The 20,664-nt window shown below is 41.5% G+C and overlaps 1 protein-coding gene across 1 annotated transcript in view; it reads left to right on the top strand.

Annotated features, from left to right (window-relative positions):
• Positions 1-7,815: 7,815 nt before the first annotated feature.
• Positions 7,816-20,664, top strand: part of LOC122549057 (potassium channel subfamily K member 9) — a 54,688-nt gene continuing 41,839 nt past the window's right edge. The window contains exon 1 of the mRNA XM_043688249.2: positions 7,816-8,762. Coding sequence (XP_043544184.1) covers positions 8,213-8,762 — 550 coding nt within the window. The 5' untranslated portion in view covers positions 7,816-8,212. The remainder of the gene's footprint in view (positions 8,763-20,664) is intronic.

The following is a 20,664-nucleotide window of genomic DNA, read 5'->3' as shown; positions in this document are numbered from 1 at the left end:
ATATTTCTCATTTGTTGTGTAATCGGGGTAGTTTGGCATATAGCAGTAAATTCTTGAGAACAAATTAAGATGTAGATGATCCCACAAACTTCTTATGGTACAATTTTCTTACCGAACATTTTTGTTTTCCCTGACAAATGCACGTAATGGTAACGTTATATTGGATCACATAAAATGTAGTTTGGAGAATAGCCTTTAATTAATTGCAACTACTGGTTAGATTCTAAAACGGAAATCAACCATTCTGATGCCATCAAAATGTACAGGTAGGTCGATTGTTGCAAGAATAACCCAAGTTACGTAGCACTGGGATAACAATTTTCACTATTTCTTCTCCATGCCACGAGGAAAGCTGGATAGAAAGTAATACAGTGGGCAAAATACTGAAGTCGTTGTAAGTCTGGATTCACCTGCACCTCCACCCACATTATCTACTGCATCCGCTGCAGCCGGTGTGGCCTCCTCTATATTGGGGAGACAGGCCGCCTACTTGCGGAGCGATTCAGAGAGCACCTCTGGGCCACCCGGACGAACCAACCCAATCACCCTGTAGCACAGCATTTCAACTCCCCCTCCCACTCCACCGAGGATATGCAGGTCATTGGACTCATCCACCGCCAAACCACAACAACGCGACGGTCGGAGGAGGAGCGTCTTATCTTCCGACTGGGAACCCTCCAACCACAGGGGATGAACTTGGACTTCACCAGTTTCTTCATCCCCCCTCCCCCCACCTTGTCTCAGCCGAATCCCTCCAGCCCGGCACCACCTTCCTGACCTGCAGTCTTCTTCTTGACCTCTCCGCCTCCACCCTACTCCGACCTATCACCCTCACCTTGACCTCTTTCCACCTATCACATTTCCAACGCCCCTCCTCCAAGTCCCTCCTCCCTACCTTTTATCTTCTCCTGCTGAACACTCTCTGCTCATTCCTGAAGAAGGGCATGTGCCCGAAACGTCGAATCTTCTGTTCCCTAGATGCTGCCTGACCTGCTGTGCTGTTCCAGCAATAAAGTTTCAGCTAAGTCTGATGTTCAACAAGCCAAGCAGCATCAACGACAAAGGAAAGGGTTAACGATTCAGATCGATGGCCTACGTCAGGACTTGAGAAAAGTTGGAGAAGTAACCAACTTTAAGGAGCCACAGAGTTGGAAAAAGTTGGGGCAGAGGAAAAGAAGAGACGAGAAGTTCGGGGCCGGGTGAAATGCTGAAAATGTCAAACAAGACGATGCGTAAGGCAAAGAGAGGGTACTGGGACAAGTGTTCTAAGGGAAGGCCACATTCCTAGAACATTAGCTCTAATTATCTCCTCCGACTTGCTGCCAGGCCAATATTTCTAGCCTTTTCTGTTTTTATTTCAGTTCTTTAGCGTCCGCGGCACTTCCTTTTTGAATAAACAAAAGATGGATAAACAGAAACAACATGGTGCATAGCCATTATTTGGCCAACGATTACCTATGATCACAATTTAACTAACAAGCCGGCAGTCGAAATTTGTCATAATCTTTGCTCCTTTGCATAGATCTCTGAAGTATTTCTGGTACCTCTAAATTATGTGAATCTATTCGGAGACATGGACTTTCGTAGTCTTTGACAAAAGTCAGTATACCATTTTGATAATTTCCCAGGGCACATTCTGAAATTTAAATTGAGTTTCTGGGATAACTTTAGTTACTCTGAAATATGACCTACTGACTGGAGTATTCCGGTTACTTATCACAAAGCGGCTTACCGTTTTCTTTACAACCTCCGAAATATGTGGAGGATCTCGTTTTATCAGGAAGTACACCTGCAACCCACTAATTTCTTTTCCAATGTTTGTAAAATCGATTATAGGCATTTTTCTACCATGTTAACTTCTTTAGTAAAGACAAAATACTATATTCGCAGCATGCCGCCCGCTCTAAGATAGTTTCCCCTCCAAATAACCAATCTAGTGTTTTATCATTTACTTACAAACGCAATATATCTCATAACTCGACCACATGGAATTTTACCGAATAACTCACTCCGAACAAAGTAAGGGGTCAATTAATCTACCTTCCAATTGCTAATATTGGATAAATGTCTTCAACATGAATGTTCTCCCACAAATCTACTCCAAACAGTAACAAACTATATTCCTTTCTAATTATCTTTATGATTTCCGAAAGTTTCTCATTAAATCATTTCCTACTGTCAGAAGCACTCGTAGCCTCAAACTATATACTATGAAATGAAATCAAATTCTTCCCAAGTATTCATAGGTATACGGGATGCAGGTACAGTATTTCACAACCGCCTCTCTCTTCTCGTTGGCCAGGGCATCTTAAGAAGAGTTACAGGCAGTCAGCAAATAGCAAAACACGTAGTAACCATGTAACTAACAAAGAAGCTTGAGGAGAATTTTAGTGTATGCTACCATCACATGGAATTGCATTCCATGCAAACATAATATCAGAAGGCAATCTTGCTGCCTACTGGTCCGAGTCAGAATGATCGGCTTAGTTCCCAGGTGGCTCCCACTTCGAAGGCTGCAATCCTTTGACCTGTTGCTGTTTTATATTATGTTCAGCTGAATCATCTGAAAGGACTCTAACTAATCTCGATGTTCCCGTTGAGGGACGAACATTTGCCGAAAGTATATGAGGAGACGTTTAGACGTGGGTCCATAATCATATAACCTCATGACTTTGCCTCAGGCTGTGTATTAAGATTGTCCATGTAGCAAAATCCTGGATGATGTTATATGCCGGTAACTGATGACAAAGACAACTGTTATTAAATCTAGTTTCATTTTAATTCCCAGTGCATAAAATTTCTGATTCAATATAAAGACAAAGTTCCGAAAATATAACAAATTGAAAGATCCATAAAGGTTCTTCGCCAGAATTTGAAGGACGCTTTTGACCAATTTTAAAATAGGAACACTTTCTGATGTAATATACATATCCAATCAGAATAGACTATTGTGAGACTACATGTTAAGTTTACAACACCCAATATAAGTACAGCAAGTTAGAATGGAACATCATTTCCTCAGTGCACACTAGGGCACTAGAAAATCGATTGTTTTCACAGATATCTGTGCGCATTGGTATTGGCTATTTTAGTATTGGAGTTATTTAGTTACCTCGTGAAAGGGTGAATTGAGAGCAAAAGTAATTCAGATAGGAAAACAAGTGAGAGCAATATTAGATAATGGTTGATTCTATATTAATGGCCCAAGCAAACCCCAAGGTCTACCCAGACGGTAGAAGAGACAAAGCCGCGCTCTTGGTTCAATTCCATACTCCTCTTCAGCTTTCCAAACTAACGACTACAAGCCTAGTCCTAATCTGGAAAATTGAAAATGATAATCTTCCGCCTCTTGCATTTCTAGGCCCACAGATAAGACAAAATATTTATTGTAAATATCTGGGCCTTTGTGGTGCAGTGGTAGTGTCTGGAGCAGGAGGTCTGGCTTTAAGTTCCACCTGCTCCAAAGATCTTTAAATTAGAAATTAATTAGAAAATAATACATATTGTAAATGCAATATGTATACTTAAAACGATACCTGTAAAATGCAAGGTCTCGGAAATTTTCGGGGAGGGAACTGGTGGTGGGCCCATTGAATTTTTAAATGTAACAGGATGAAAGAGTTGCAAATCTGGTATAAAGTCATCATTGCCCTTAAACAGATCATAACTTTACTCAGTCTGCCATATGTTTGAGAATGGTTGGAGGCAACTGTTGCTTAAATACACACATCGCCGGAAAGGTTCTCCTTGCAAACATACGAATTCGAAGCAGGAATACGCCCCTCAAGTCAACTCTGCCATTGAATGAGATCACGGCGGAGATGATTGTAACCTCAAACCCACATTCCAACCTAACTCTTATAAGCTTTTAACCCCCTTTGATTAACAAGAATCCATCTACCTCTGCCTTAAAAATATTCATGGAATTTGCTTCTATCACCTTTTCAGGATTCCAAAGATTCATTTGTGGGATAAAATTCACCTTTTCTGTTTTAAAGGTAGGCTCCTGATTTTTAAACAGTGACCCCTAATTCTAGATTCTCCCATAAGAGGAATCATCCTCTTCATATCCATACAGCCAAGAACCCTCAAGATTTTATAAACTTACCCTGACCAATCTTTCCTCATAAAACAGCCCTTCCCCTCTCCCCCATTCTAGGTATCAATCTATTAACATTCTCTTAACTACCTCTATTTGCAGAAAACGTTAATCTAGCTATATATAAGGAGTTCTGGGCCACAAATACTCAGGTGGATATACCTCCTCAACTAATTCCTGCCCCTACCTCGAATGCTTCCTTTATAAGGAGATCCCGAGCAACACATGTTGAGAAACATGTATAACACGTTTTGCTATCCAATCTAAGATATGGCAAGGGATTTTGAGGCAACTAGTTCCTGGCACAGACCTTCCCAACCCCTATTTCAACCAAACCCGAAATAATGTATGAGACGACCCGATATTTTACACTGGTGATGTAAAGCCAAAGTATCAAGTTAACCATTGTTGACCGCACATCTTCCAGCAGTTAACTCCCTGATTTCTCTGGCTGTAGGAATTAATTTATCTCGTCTAAAGATAGACTTTTAGGTGGATTGGTCACGCTAAGTTGCCCATGGTGTCTAGGAAATTCTCGGCTAAGTGGATTAGCCGTGGGAAATGTAGAGTAGGGGAGTGGGTCTGGGTGAGATGCTCTTGAGAGGGTCGGTGTGTGCTCGACGGGCCGAATGGTCTGCTTCCACACTGTAAGGGATTCTATGATCTGTTGAAACGCTCCGCATCATGGTAATATGCTAACGTATATAATCACACTTTCTACTTTAAAAATGATGTGCAGCAGTGTAAAAGATGTAAATCCATGGAGTTGTTTAAGCTTGAAAACAACTTGCCAGTCGTGAATTTGCTAAGATTCGGGATTGTTCTTCCTAGACTTCCCCTCGACCTGTACACGTTGCTTTGTTTTTTATTATGGGGTGATGTGCCCCCTTACTTGCGAAATGTTAAGTTTAGACAAGATTTCCCTTAAACCGCTAAATGGTGTGGGCATAATTGTTCCTCGACACAATTGTATTTTTAAAAAGGGGCACTTGCAAGATGAGAAAAACTATGGACGTCCTCCAGGCTCATGATTACCTTGCACCTCTAATGCACTTAACACAACTCTCCCTTCCCATAAAACAAAATTGTTCATTTGTTCTCATCTTGTAATTTGAATAGACAAAACCCACACAGTGACTATTCCCTACAAACACCGCTTTTTTCCGTTTTGTTTTGCGGAGCTACGGGCTGAATCCTGGGTGCAGGGGAGATCGTTTGCATTTATATACTGTTTCACAGCAACTGTCCAGTGGCGCGTAAAAAAATCACATCCGATTTAAAATGAATTGAATTATCCTTAGGTCAAGCGCCTCACAGAAATATAATAATAACAATGATACCAAACTGCACGCCGCACCATCTACTCCGGTCATTGTGAGAACGTGTGCATGTTTGTAAATACATAAATATCAACTCTTCTACCACACTTGACTGTGTGGGTCTCAGAATAGTCATCAACAAGGAGATTAATGAACATTGCAATTCCTTTAACTCAAACCCGTATTTGTTTCAAATTCAGCCTTTTAAGGGCAAATGGATCAATCGATTACAAAAATAGACGAGGAATTTAGAATTTTCATTGCAGTGCTTTTTTTTAGTTTCGCAGCCTAGAGCAAACTAAAAGCAGATTAAACTCACTGTGTCGTTGGCTATTGGAAGTAATTCACCTTGCCTTGAAAAGTCAAAGGACAATCACTGCGAGTACGGATTGCTATCTGAACGCAAGAAAAGGGACGTCTTATATTTCTGCGAGTAGGGCACTTAAATGTATTTAACTCCTCGGCATGGACTATTTCAATCTTAGCTTGAAGTAATATGGTTGTAGTAACAGAAATCTTGTTGATCACGCCTGTTAATGTTGGTCAATATATATTCTCCATGGATTCAGCTTAAATGATATTCAAAACGATGTGGGAACAAATGTACCTAGTATCAGTATGGGATATCAGTATTGTTCGTGGGTTACGCTAGAGAATGATCATTTTACAACTTCAAATAGCTGTTGAACTGTTCACCTGAAATTAAACAATCCCCTCAAACACAAGATGCACTTTAAAAGTAACAGCGCAGCGCGCTGTATTTTGAATGGTTTGCTGACATTTTAAAAAAAGAGTCTTGGTCGTGGAGACGGTAACTTGTTAATCTACAGCGCGCCTGAGCCTGCCCTGATGAAGCGAACTGTTTAAAACTGGTTGAAGTTTTAGCGGCTAATGCCGTTGTGCAGCCGCTGACTCAGCAGAGAGAAGGCTGACTCGGCTACACCATTTCCCGACCCTCTTCCTGTATCTTTTCATTTTCATCTAACCCAGCCATGATGTCAATTTCTTCCGCTGCCGATGACGCGCTGTAGGAAAGCCCCGCCCTGGAGCTCGGACTTTCGCTGTATTTCGGCACCATGGACAGTTCAGAGACAACAAAGATACAACGTGGTTTCTACTCTTTTTAGACTGCAATTTATTATTAGACTAATTACCTTTTCCCACACATGGTTCCAAAATATCAGCGCCATTTTGAGACTGCATTTTGATCTTGCATGAATCATGACTCCTGTAAAAACAGTCAAATGCAAAAACTGGATCCTTATTTACAACAGATGTGTTCCTCCAAGGTTATCAGCTACACCGTTGTTTCATCCTCATAAAGACATTACGCGACCAATGAACACGAAGCATGAATCGAGATTACACTTCATTCTATAATTGTACACAAAATATAGACTGAATTATCTATTATCTAACATCATCTTAAGAAGATTTATTTTCTCACGAAAAGAAGTATCATACTTTTAAAATAGTGTGTAGCTTTTGAACAAGTTGACTTCGCTCACTTCCCTATGAGATTAAATGAACAAAGTAACCTCGGGGGAGAAACTGATAGAACAGGAGTTACATTGACACCACTCTGAAGTCAGATTACGAGTAATTATGTGCAAAACTTTCGGATCATTCCCCGCTGTCTCCAACCATCCCAAAATGTTTCTGGGGTTTTACTTGCCGGATTCTTCTATATATTTTCACAGAACTAACATTAACGTCTTATTTGGGCTGGTGTTTATCTGTGATTCAAAGCCAGGTCCTTGCAGTTGTTCAATTCAATGAGGTACCGCGCCGCTTTGGGCTCTGTTTTACTGCTGTTTCATTCCATACTTGTTTTTCCTTAAGTCGAAATGATATGCCAGGGAATCGAAATCACATGTTTGTAGGAATCAAACTACCGAGACTGATGATTCCCATGTACTTATGTTTAAAACCATTTAATAGCACATGGATATAGATATACGTTTGGACCTGGTAATCAAAAGCCGTGCTCAGTATAACATACAGTCTGCCCAGTTGACCGTGCATTCATAAAAGAAATCATGCTTGAGGGCGACAATTGCAGCCCTACAATTCAAAGCAGGAATGACACAACATCGACTGCACATTAAATATAACATGGAAAAGAAACCTACTAATTCTGCCCCCATTACCATTATAATCAATATCAAGTTAGCCTGAGCGTTTAACCCAAGCTATCCCTGCGAGGCCCTAGTCACATCAGAAATAGATGGGGGAGGGTAAGTTAGGAACTGAAAGATTTGACAATTTTTGTAAGAAAGTTCCCGTTGCTGGCCTTCCGCTCAGCTTGTACCCGCCCTTATTCTTTCGGATTCACCTGACTTTAATCTCCCCTTCAGCGGGTTATTTCATTCTCATCTTTCACGTTTGATAGTGCAAATACGAGGATGACATCAGCCGGTCGGCTAGCTGTGGTTCTGCATTATAAAAATCCATCTGGAAAAACCTGTTCTTCAGATTAACAAATAAATAAATAAAGACAAGCACCCTGATGTGCGATGGCTGGGATCCCACTGGGTGTGGTTAGCGAGCACAGGCGACCCGGGGGAGGTAAAGCTCTCCAGCAATCACACCCACCCTAACTTGGTGGGCATCCCACCCAGATCGCTGAGGACTCCGCCAAACCCACTCAGTGCAAAGCCCCCGTCAGCATTTCTCCACTGTCACCAGCGGGCTTTGACGCAAATTACACGGCTTTCCAGCACCCGATCGCATCCTTTGTGAACAGATCGCTGAAAGAAAAGCATTCTCCCCCCACCTAAAGCGTGCTGTTTTGATGGCCCTGCGCACTGGGACGACTTGGTTTGGTCAGGTCTTGCGCAGAGTTAGATTGCAGGGATCCTGGTCCCGGCGATCGAGCAGCTTGCTTTGCTTGTCCGCCCCCGAGAAAGCCATCGACGAGGACCAGTACATCGCGGATAACTTAACCAGCCGCTGCCGGGATCCTGGCTGCTGTACCCGGGCTTTCTCGGTGGACCTCGCCCGTTTGGAGAATAGCAGGGAGAGCGGACATGAGCCGCTCACAAGCCGCTTTTTGGAGGCCATGAAGCGGCAGAACGTGCGAACTCTATCCTTGATCATCTGCACGTTCACTTACCTGCTGGTGGGAGCCGCTGTCTTCGATGCCCTCGAGTCCGAGTTTGAAATGGAGCAGGGTGGAAAGCTGAAAGAACAGCAGATCGGGCTCAAGGGCAAGTATAACATTAGCGATGAAGATTACAAGCAACTGGAAGTGATCATCATGCAAGCGGAGCCCCACAGAGCAGGAGTTCAATGGAAATTCGCCGGTTCCTTTTATTTTGCTATTACAGTGATCACTACTATAGGTAAGGATGTGCTTTGTGATTTCACTTTGAAACACACATACATACAGACCGACGCTGTCCTTAGTGCTGAAAGAACAGCGACAAACTGGGAGGGAAACCCCTAAAACCAAGATGGGGTTTGATGGCTTGGCACTTCTGAGGGTAGCAACAGAAGTCTTCTCACGGGGATGAGGCTTTTCTAAAGATCGTGTTCGACAGAAATACAAATCTATTTAAAGTCTGTCTCGTAATGGAACCGATGATAAACACGACCTTACTCAAACTCTAAACTCCAAATCTAGTGTAAACAGTGTCCATGGGGATAGTGCACTGAATGCAGTTACAAACAGAGCTCATCGTCTTTGTGCATTGTCTGTAAATGAACTGCGAGTACAATTTCACTGAAAGACTGCTTAACAGACTCACTACTTCAGTTATAGAGCCAGACACTCTGGCTTTCACCCTGACTTTCGGCTTCTTGATTACTAAACGTGATTCGCTTGATAAGGTCATGCCTAATTTACATCAGTGCATGTTTAAACGCATTCAGATCATAAGGTCATCACACACATTGTTGAGTGATTCTGCATGGATAGTCCTCGTGGTACCAGGACTCCTGATCAAATCGAAACTACACTCGTATCTGCTCCATCCAGTCTTTGCACGGAACTTGAGTCCTGTTGCATTCAGAGTACTAAACCATCTGGTGGCACTTAACGCAGCAGGAGTGCATGTTGCCTTTTGAAGATCCAGATAGGAGATTACAAACGTGTTTGTAAAGTGTAAGACGAGACGGTGCGGTATAGGGTAGAGGGGAGACCCAGGTTGTGGTGGTAGGAGAAGTTCTATTTAGTATGTTGACTGGCTGCGAAATTTGTTGCTTCGCAAAGTCCAAAATGACAAGCCAAATGGATTTGCAACGCTTTCAAGAAAACCGCAATGTGAGCAAAATAGAATAAAACTGCTTCCCGCGTGTGTGCAGTGCAGCAAACGCGAAAGATGACGTGCTATGGAAAAGGAGGAAATAGACTTCCACATAGTAGGATATTCAATGAGGTGCACAACATAGTTTTCAGTTAAGGTACAGTTGCAGAGTGTGTACAAAGAAACTGAACATTTAACTCCTACTAATTGCTGATAGAACTACAAGAGAAGAAAGATATTGAGCAATTAAACTTTTTTAAGATTAGAGCGAGATATGTTTAGATTTAAAGGAGGTGTTTGTTAATATTTGGCCCAGAGTCGGGTAGATCAATCTCGTACTGCACCAAATGCAGTGGTTCAGTGTTTGGGGTAAAGTATTGCAGTGATATCCAGTACCTGGGATACATCAGGTAAGTATTTCGCCTCTTGAATTACAACAATAAACATTTTGCTAAAAAGCACCAGAGTAGAGGAAGGTGTGGGTGGTATAGGTTGGTGATAGGATGAGGTGATTCACTGTCATATCATCCGTGATCTCATAAACAGACAGGGGAACTTAACTTCTGTGAAATAAAACTGCAATAAAAAATATAAATCTCACATATTGACTTCCTTATGTTAGATTGGATTTAACGTGGTCGCACCAACTTAGCATCCATTTGGGCCATTCTCGCCATTTTGTTATAGTTCTTTATTTCCCTATGACTTCCAGAGCAATACATTATAAACACTTCGTGTTGTTTCACGGCGCGTTTAAACTGCAAGTTGCTATTTTACATTTTTAATACTTTTTTGAGGAATACGAAAGATGGAACCCCAACTGAATGAATATCTTTCTTGGAATTTGTTCTGAAGCTCCTGTGAACCATCTTTGCTCTGACAGCTGCCCCTCTTTGCTGAACCCAAAGCGTCTGAACTGACATTTCCTCCTGACTACCCGTCACTCGATCCACTGACTTTCCCTAATTAATTGCTTTAAATGTTTCCACCAACGCTGCTTATTGAATTACCGACAACAAGCCGAGGCTTAGCAATGCAGTTAAGTTATAATCACAACAGTGTCAGAGCTCGGAGGGGTTTCCAGCCAGGTTCAGGTGCTGATTATTTGACTAGAGACTTCTCGAATCCTCATCACTTTGGAGATCCTTGTACGTCTAGAATTATTGTATTTGGGGGATGTATCCATTGTACCAAATAGTCACACTTGCAATGTGTACTTTTTAATTTTTTTTGTGCATCGAATAGATGTTGCATGCCTTCTTGCTTGGAATACACTGCACGAAGCGGAGAGTTTCAGAATTACTTTCATACTTGATTAAGAGTTCAATAGATATTGATTCAGTTACTTAAATTAGAAACTATCATGCGCTTGAAAACTCATGGCTATAATCAGCGTATTTAGTTATTTAAACCAGGTTAGGATAGAAACAAACTGTAATTACCTGAACTGTATTCTCGTGCACGACTTATGCTTGTGAATGCAAGTGGTTCAGAGGTGTCAAACTTAGTGGTAAGAAAACTGTAGCGCCCTCGTATGAGAAGATTTAACATTTAAAATGTGGCCCCCGCAACCACTGTCCTCCACCAGCCCCCATATCTTAAATGCTCTTTCTATTTCAAAAATGATATCGATTAGAACTAATAAACTTCAGGAAACTTTTGTTTCTTCTCGATATAGGCAACGCGTCTCGTTCTCTTTAATCTCAAAACTGACTTGCACTTTTATTCTTTCACAGGATATGGGTCGCCCATCTCTAATTGTCTTTAAAATATATAAGCCACCCCCCCCCCCCCCTTCTTAAACTACAGCGATGCTTGGGCTGTTGGGACACGTACAGTGCTATTCCAAATGTTTTTAACCTAATGGAAACGAAAGAACAACGATATAGTTCCAATGCAGGATGATGTGTAACCTGGAGAAGAACTTGTAGGTGGTGATATTTCCGCGTTATGTGTTGCCCTTCTCCTATTAGATGGCAGGAGCTATGATTTGGAAGTTGCTGTTGCAGCAGCCTTGTTGAGTTGCTGCAGTGTATCTTGTCGATAAGTGTTGTCAGAGCAATGTTAGAGTTAGTTGGAGCGTTGTTAGCTTTGTTTTTTGAACCATATCTCACTCAAGCTAGCTGCAAATAAGTGTTAGGCGTGAGGAATTATGTAATAAATAACATTTTCTAGTAACTGCTGAAGAGACCTGATAAATACCTGATAAATAGATGAAAAAGGGATAGATCCAGGGACAAATGCCTCGCTTTCTAAAGAGATACAGAAAATATGACTGCACTGCAGGTTTTGAGAAGACCTAACGCGTCAATTTGTTCCCTGGACATTTTTTCTAATTCAACGTCATCTCCCCTAATCATTAAAGCAGGGGACATTAATAAGAAAGACTGAAGATTTAGTAAATATGTGAACTCGATTCCTAGAGTAAGCTTTTGATGACTTTATCTGCTGACAGGTTTGTTAAAGAGCTAGATAAATATCTGTTCAAGAAGGGAACTGGAAGTTAGGAAGATAGATGATTAAGGATGGTGGGAAGAGGGTGATTTCCTTGCTGCACATGAAGATTCCACCAGCGAACAGTCTTGAAGAATGCAAATTGCAATATTAAATTGATAGCCTGGATTTTTGTTCGATTGTTCTGGAAGGTAGGGAGACATTTCGCAGAACTCCTATTTCATATCATCAGGTAGCAGTTGACAATTCGAAACAAAAGCAGAAATTGCTGGAAAAACTCAGCAGCTCTGGCTGTATCTGTGGGGAGAAAGCAGAATTAAAGTTTCGAGTCCGCTGATTCTTCATCAGAACTGATAGCAGCTAGGAAGAAGTGGCATTTACGCTGAAGAAGGGGTTGTGATAGAATGGAAGGAGAGGTGAGCGGATAGGCGGAGATACAGCCCAGTGGGACAGAGAAAGATCTCTAGCATCCGCAATTCTTTCTTTGATTTTAAGTTTAACAATTTGACTTTATCAAACAAGCAGAAAGCAACAAATTTGAAATTAGAAGATGGTGACAGTAAAGTGAGAGGTACTTTTCCACTTAAAGGTACAACTGTGCGCACAGGGATACATCTCCATTAGTTTTATCACTTCAGATTTTTGAATTCCTTCAGACTGTCACCATGTCCTTCTTATCCTGGAACTGAGAAGAAAGACAGTGGAGATTCTTAATTTTGCCCCGATTTACGAACACAGTGAAACCATAGAATGGTTTCTGCACAAGAGGAGGCCCTTAAGTCTGACGGATCTATACTCTCTGCAAGAACAATTTAGCAAGTGCCCGCTTATTACCTGAAATCCTACGTAATTTTTCTTTCACCTTCAATTGATGGTCCAATTCCCAACACAAGCCAATTTTGCGTTTTAACTTGACACAATCGCTTCCTCAGATGCTGACAATCCAAGAATAGTTTCCATTCCTCGTTTATATTGTGGTCGATAGTTAACAATTTTTTTCCTCTCTCTATATTTTGTCCTATCTCAGTATCACTGCTGTCAACTTACCTTAGATTAAATATTTAGAAAAGCAGATTCATTCTAATAGTTTAATTAAACATGATCATAGGTGAGATTTGTTTCCCAATCTTCTAAACTCACTGGCATTGTCATGCAGTTAATACTCTAAATACAAATTAAAACTCAAGTGTGATACGTTCAAAAGCTATCTTTATTGGGATATGCTTTCAAGTCGATCTGTATCCCTACTGGATTAGGATGAGGAGACTTTCCGTCGTGTTCTGATTGAGGATTTTCGGTTTGGGATGGAAGCTCTCTGAGTTCCAGCAGAACTTCATTACTTGGGGTGGAGACCTGTAAAATGACTTATGGCTTGTGCTTATTTTTTTCCATAAACGTAGCCAAGGATGAGTTAAATTCAGGCGTTTTGCATAATACTCTCCTGAATCTTTGTTTGAAGGTTTCTGGCTGATCCAGTGGATTCATCTCAACTCGAACCCAATAAATTGTCTTTCTTTGCGATCTTCTTATCCATAACCCTCATCCCGTTTCAGCCAGTGTTTTTTTTTGCAATCATACACGTCTCTCTTTCTATACCCTCTCATCCTTATCGATTCTCTTCCTCCCCTTTCCTGACTTATCTCGTCCTTATCTCTCCGCGTTCCTCTTCGTTCTGTTATGCAATCTTCAAATTAAGTCACTCCATCTCGTGATTGTGTTTTGTCATAAATCTTGCTCGTTTTTCATTTTCAGCAGAAAATGTTAGTGTTTCAAAATGTATAAAAAACATACAATTGCCACTCTCAGAGTAAAATAGCGGAGACTGGTCAAAAGAAAGGTTGAATTTACATTACCGAAGAATTGTTTGACAGTGAATAGCGGGTCTTCTCCAACTCATCTGAAAAGTACATGCATCGCTAAACTAATGTTCCCTGCCTCCTCTTCATACCTATCTAGATGACAAAGAAAGCGTTTGAACAAAGCGGTGACAAATCTCACTTCACAATCAGAAGCATAAAGCGGTCGACCGTCATGTACATTTGCGCACCCATCCCCCCCCCCCCCCCCCACGCCCCCCACTAAAAGCATTAAAATGCACTGGTTTCCAGTTGGAACTTAGGACTTATTCAAACTTCCATTGCTTGTGATCTGGGATAGCCTCGTCAATCCCAAGTATCTCCCGCTCTGGTCATTATAGTTGAAATACTTTGATTACGGTGCCTCCCAGTTCATGCTAGGAACGGGCATCCGAATGGTTTTCTGTTCTAATCCATTTTTCTTATGAATTGGAAACAAGAAACACTTGCAAACACATACACTGCCTATGCACAACTCTCTCGCCGGATACACGCACGCATACACACACTATACTTCTATCTCGATCTCATTCACATACATTTTAAATGCTTGCACACTACACGCAGCTTGTGCCTCCTTTCATATGCACACATGTTCATCTCTGCAATTTTATAGGCCTCAGCAGCCACAGTTGCCATATTCTTCAATGGTTCCAAGTAATAATGGTGAAACTCTATTCATAGTAATTACTCTTTCACAACAAACAACAAGTCCTGGAAGCCGCACATGCACAGTTAAATATAAAAAGGCGATCTCTAAATTCTATGTTTAACTGTGCACAGGTGGATTCCAGCACTCATTCATAAGCAATGGTGTGCTATCGGAGTCACTGCAGGCTGTACTAAAATAAGATAAATAAGTTGAGGAGAAATCACCTTTCTATGCAGTTGATCTTATAACACCCATATATTGATTATTTAGATGCAAGTGGATTTTTACCGCTCAATAGCGACAGTGACCCTGATAATGTAATTTATATTCGTGAAATGTCAAATTTCCCCATTGTGGTGAAAAAGAATCGCATTCTTAAGATAGTCTTTTCATGGTTGACGATCTAAAGATGTCGTCAGTGGAAGCCCAGGCAAGGCTACCTTCTGCTTCCTTCATCATCTCAGACACTGACAGCTAGATAGGCATTTTTTTTAGTTTAGAGTCAAAAGCCCTTCGCCCTGATCTCCTCACTGCCGTATCTCCATAGCTCGCCTAGGGAGAAATGCCCTGGTTATGACTATTAAGATGAGGCACCTACTCAGCCCCAGGCAGGAGAGTACCTCATGGTGTCAGCAATTAGAGACTTCCTACATTTGCATAAGGTGACGCAGGAGTCCGGTTTGTCAAAGTCACCGGACAACTTAACACAAAGGACGCCGGACTGCGGATCAGGCACGCTGTTGAATGGGTGCCTCCATGGACAGGCTGACAGCTGTCATGAAGAACCAGGTCCAATAATCTCAAAATCTTGCTGGATGTCCACACATACAACACAGAGAGAGAGAGAGAGAGGTACCCTGTTTTGGGTGGTGACATTGCCAGCGGAATGGAGAGCAGGGATCCACCTTGGAAAGTGAGTTTCTAAAAGAAGGCACCCAGTCTGGGGCTCGAACTCACGTCATCACTCAGCAGGAATGGCAAGCTCACAGGGAGATGTAGGACCATGACCTTGCCTCTTGGTGCCCATTGCTCAATAAGAGACAGGGTGGTGCCAGTAGGCACCCAGGTGAAAGAGAAACCACACACACTGCCCAGAAGTCTCCTCTCTAGACACACCAAAAATGTTGGGCTTTCCATCTTCACCTTATCTGCTACATTCAGGCCTGTGAGAGTTCAAACCTCTGGGCAGGATACATTCGGCATATATGGCCCTCTGGATGGAATCACTCCCCTCCTCACCCTTGGGGTTGTGCAATAAAACTTACAAGGCCAATAAGTTCTACTGGAGAGCAGGCTTCATCCACCTGTCTGCAGAACCCAGGAATGCACCAAGACTCAGTGGATGAGAAAAAAATGATTTTTAACCTTCTGAAATGGCATAGGTGGTATGGATGAGGTATCTGTGAAAGTAAACTTCCAGCTTTTCTAAATTTATGTCCTGTTTTTACTATTAAGTGCAAGTGCAAAACTTTGTCCAGCCACAACTACATCATTGAAGATATAGATCTCATCCATCATTAGAACTACACAACACTCAAATAGACAAGGTGTGAAGTGAAGAGCTCCTGCACCATGTGTAGGTAATGGCATATCACAGGCAATTGCTACTTTGGGAAGTAGACTCCATCTTTTCAGCTTGACAGGCTTTACAATTTATCATTGTTACCTTGGATGACATGCTCAAAAGTGTATAATGCTAGGATCTGGACCACACATGTCTAAGATTCTCAAAGCATGTATGCTTATGTTTCACAGGTAATGGTGTTGTCAATTGTAGGGCCTCACATTGTTTGAAATCAAAGCCTTCTCTCTCTCATAGAATAGAGCACTTACCCTGCCCAACCCAGATGTATTCACTGCTATTTCATCTCTGTTGCTTGTAGCATAATTGAAAACAACAGTGGTTGCTCCTTGAACAGAAGGTTTCAGGCTCAGATTCGCTACCTTGGCAAATGCCAAGCATTACTTTTGCATTCACTTACAAGATACGGGCATTGCTGGCTGGGCCAGCAATTATTGCCTATTTCTAGCTGCCCTTGAAAGTTAATGGTGAGCATCCTTCATGAACCACTGCAGTCAATTTGTTGTAGATACACCCACAAAGCTATAATGGAGGGGATTCCAGGATTTTGATTCAGCAATACTGAAGAAACAACAATATTTTTCCCAAGTCAGGGTGGTGAGTAGATTGGAAAGAAAATTGCAGATGGTGGTTTGCCCTTTTTGATTTTGCCCTTCTCGTGGGAGTGGTCATGGTAAATTACAGGTGACTGTTTAAGGAACCTTGCCGAATGTCTGCACTGCATCTTGTAGATGGTATGCACTGCATTTTGTAGATGGTACACACTGCTGCTATTGAGCATCAGTGGTAGAGGCACTGAATGTTGATGTGGTGCCAATCAAGTGGCTAATTTGTCCTGGATGGTGTCAAGCATCAGTGTTGTTGGAACTGCACTCATTGGGCAAGTGGGGAGTTTACCATCACATTACCGACTTGTACCTTGTTGATAGTGGGGGCATGGATTGGAAATGGTCATTGCCGAGCATTTGCATGGCTTGAATGTTACCTGCCACTTGTCAGCTAAAGCCTGAATATGTTCCAGATCTTGTGGCAGATTGGTGCATCAGTAACTGAAGAGCTGTGAATGGTGCTGAGCATTGAGCAACCATGAGCGAATATCCCCACTTCTAACCGGATGAAGGAGGAAGCAGTTGAAGGTGGTTGGGTCTAGGACATGAGGGATTCCTGCAGAGATGTACTGGAAATGACCTCCAACAACAAGCATCTTCCTTTGTGCCAGCTCCAACTCCAACCAGGGCAGTTTCCCCCAATTCCCATTGACTCAATTTTGTTTGAACTCCCTGATATCACATGTGGTCAAATGAGGCCTTAATATCAAAGGAAGGCACTCTCAACTCACCTCTGGAATTTAGATTTTCTGAACATGTTTTGACTAAGACTTTAATGATTTAGATTTAGATTACTTACAGTGTGGAAACAGACCCTTCGGCCCAACAAGTATACACGAACCCGCTGAAGCGCAACCCACCCAGACCCATTCCCCTACATTTACCCCTTCACCTAACACTACGGGCAATTTAGCATGGCCAATTCACCTAACCTGCACATTTTTGGACTGTGGGAGGAAACCAGAGCACCAGGAGGAAACCCACACAGACACGGGGAGAACGTGCAAACTCCACACAGGCAGTCGCCTGAGGTGGGAATTGAACCCAAGTCTCTGGCACTATGAGGCAGCAGTGCTAACCACTGTGCCACCATCCTGCCCACTAATGATGTTAGGAGCTGAGTGTCCTGGCAGGACCCAAACTGAATGTCAATGAGCAAGTTAATGTTAAGCAAGTGATGCTTGATAGCACTGTTGATGACCCTTTCTGTCACTTTACCAATGATTCAGAGTGGCAGGTGGGCTGGTAATGCGCTGGATTGTGTGTGCCCTGCTTTTTCTGTACAGGACATAGCTGGGCAATTTCCCAAGTGGCTAGGTAGGTGCCAGTCTCATAGTTTTTCTGGAACAGCTTGGCTAGGGGTGTGTAAAGTTCTGGAGCACAGAATTTGTTGAAATATAATGATTAATGGAGAATGACAGTAAAGAACTTGTAGTACTATAATTCCATTGCTTATAGGTTCAGTAATAAGAATTCATTGTGGAATATCTAATCTTTGATGTTTGGGCATTCATCATTTTTATCATTTATTGAACATGCATGGTGTGTAGTAAATGCTTTTATAATAAATTACCATCTCATCCTTTTTGACCCAATACAAAACAAATGTTGTTGAAAAGTCCATCCAAATTTGAACAATTTAATAGTGAAATGATGGTGTTTAATGCACACATTTAGGAAAACTGTCCACTGATACATCTACCGCTATGGTGTGGATTTTTCCTTTTCTAATATCGATCGATTCTAACGCAGGTCAAGGGAATTAACAGACATCCAACAACATAGATATAATCAAGCAGCCTAAGTTGTTCTTTCTGAAGTAGTGAAACAGCTGGCAAATCAAGGATTTTGTTAAAATTAGTTTTAAATTTCAATTTTTTACTCAACTGAGGGAAGCATATGCTCTTACTCTGACAAAGGTGATTACTTGCAGCTATGACATGTTGGAGAATCAGTACTGCATTGGACGAGAGTTGCTGTAGCAACGTGGTAGGTGGTGAATGAAGAGACTTTAGGACAATCTTGAAAAACCTGACTACGCCTCATGGAGAGAAGCCCTCTGTGAAACCGGAAGAAATTACCCTTAGCTATAACATGGGAAGATTCACTATTGATTTTAGCAATATAACTGATCATTGGTATATGAGAGTCAATGGGGCACTATCTAATCTTTCCTCCTTTACTCCACAGAAGCCTTGGCTGTAATTCTGAGTGGATGTGATATCCCTCTACCTAACTAAATGTTGGGAGTGACCCAGCCTTCAAAGGAAATCCAAGTGGATATTTTTGTTGTTGGGCCATTACTTGCCTCAGAGTAATACTTCTACCCCAAGTCAAATGGCTAGTAGCTTTCTAGATAGCTGCATGGGAATAGTGGCCACTGCTAAGAGTGTAGCTAATCCCAAATGAGGAACATTGGTGGAGACTGGACCACCAAACTAAGTGAGGCACTCTTGTCAGGTTGGAAGAAAGTCAGCCAGACCCCAGCAAGGGCAATGGGTGGAAGCTCCAGTGGGGCGGATGTGGAAGTAACAAACAGAGATGGGAGTAATTTGTGCAGAATAATGTTGAACACATCCCACCCCTCAGCTTTCAAATATGCCAGCAGGGGGCATAAAATCCAGCTACTCAATTCATTTGAGTTGCTGTAGTCATGGGAGAGGCTCCGTGATATTGTAAATGTTAACACATAGTGCCTCATAATTGTAACATGTTGATGTGTGTGCATAATTCATCACAACCACTTGGTTCCTGCTGTCAGCTGTTACTACTGTTATATTCTAATTTATGTTCACAACAGCATAAGAGGATATTTAGAATGCAATGTTGTTGTGAACACTGCTCTGGGATATATGATTGTGTAGAATCCTCCTTACTTTGGTCAGGTTAAAATCAGGAACTCACTAATTTTAGCAAATCTTGCGCAGTTACTAATTTATGCCACCACTCATTGACATTTTTAAGCTCCAACATCATTGTATCACACAAATTTTTTCAAACTTTTCTTTTAATATGCAACATTATTATACATCATACAATATTTAGGTGTTAGGCTGTGACATATATTGTCTTGCAGTGGTGGATTCTGTGGTTATTATGTACCAATATTAATATCTGATGTTTCATAAATTGGATGAATGAATTACTTTTCATTTTCATGACATATCATTGCAAAATTGCAATCATTCATGAAGCATTTCTCTTTCTGAAAACAAAGGGCATGTGTAAGAATGTGATATGTGCATTTTAATTGCGCTTTTGCTTATAAAACGAAGTCCCATGTTTGAAGAACAGTTAAGGCATTTGCTAAAAAAGGATTCGGAGCTGGTGTTGTGTGATTTTTAGCTAAAAAAGGAAAATTACTTCATGATTATGCGTAAACAGAAGCAGCTTGTTGGCACACAACATTGATTTCTAATCAACCTAAAAGTACCTAAGAAAATAAATGTTTTAAAGTATATATTCTATGATGATACAAACTCCTTCTAAGAATACACATTGGTTGTCATGATTTAAGATAAGTATGTTGTAATGCTCAGTAGCTCAATAACCCAAGAAACTTGTCAGTATCACCATCAAGTTTCTAGTTATCCTCTTGTTCTTAGGAAACTTCTAAATAAGTGGCTGGAGTGTAACCAAATCTCAGATTGTCTTGCCATCAAGCTCAAAATGAATCTCAAATCTGTCTGGATGGATGGTAGGAACTGGGGAACAACTTTACTGACACTGATCAATTAAGAATGCTCATGAAGTGGACTACTATTCACAACAGAGATCTGCTGGTCCACCTTAACTGATACCAAAATCTGCCACCTTAGCTACCTTGGCAATGCCGTTGATAGAGGTA

Source organism: Chiloscyllium plagiosum, unplaced genomic scaffold, assembly GCF_037043375.1.
Source record: "Chiloscyllium plagiosum isolate Xiang-an unplaced genomic scaffold, Cpla_swu_hap1 HiC_scaffold_4, whole genome shotgun sequence".
In the NCBI taxonomy this organism is placed as follows: domain Eukaryota; kingdom Metazoa; phylum Chordata; class Chondrichthyes; order Orectolobiformes; family Hemiscylliidae; genus Chiloscyllium; species Chiloscyllium plagiosum.
This window is presented reverse-complemented; position numbering and strand designations above follow the sequence as displayed.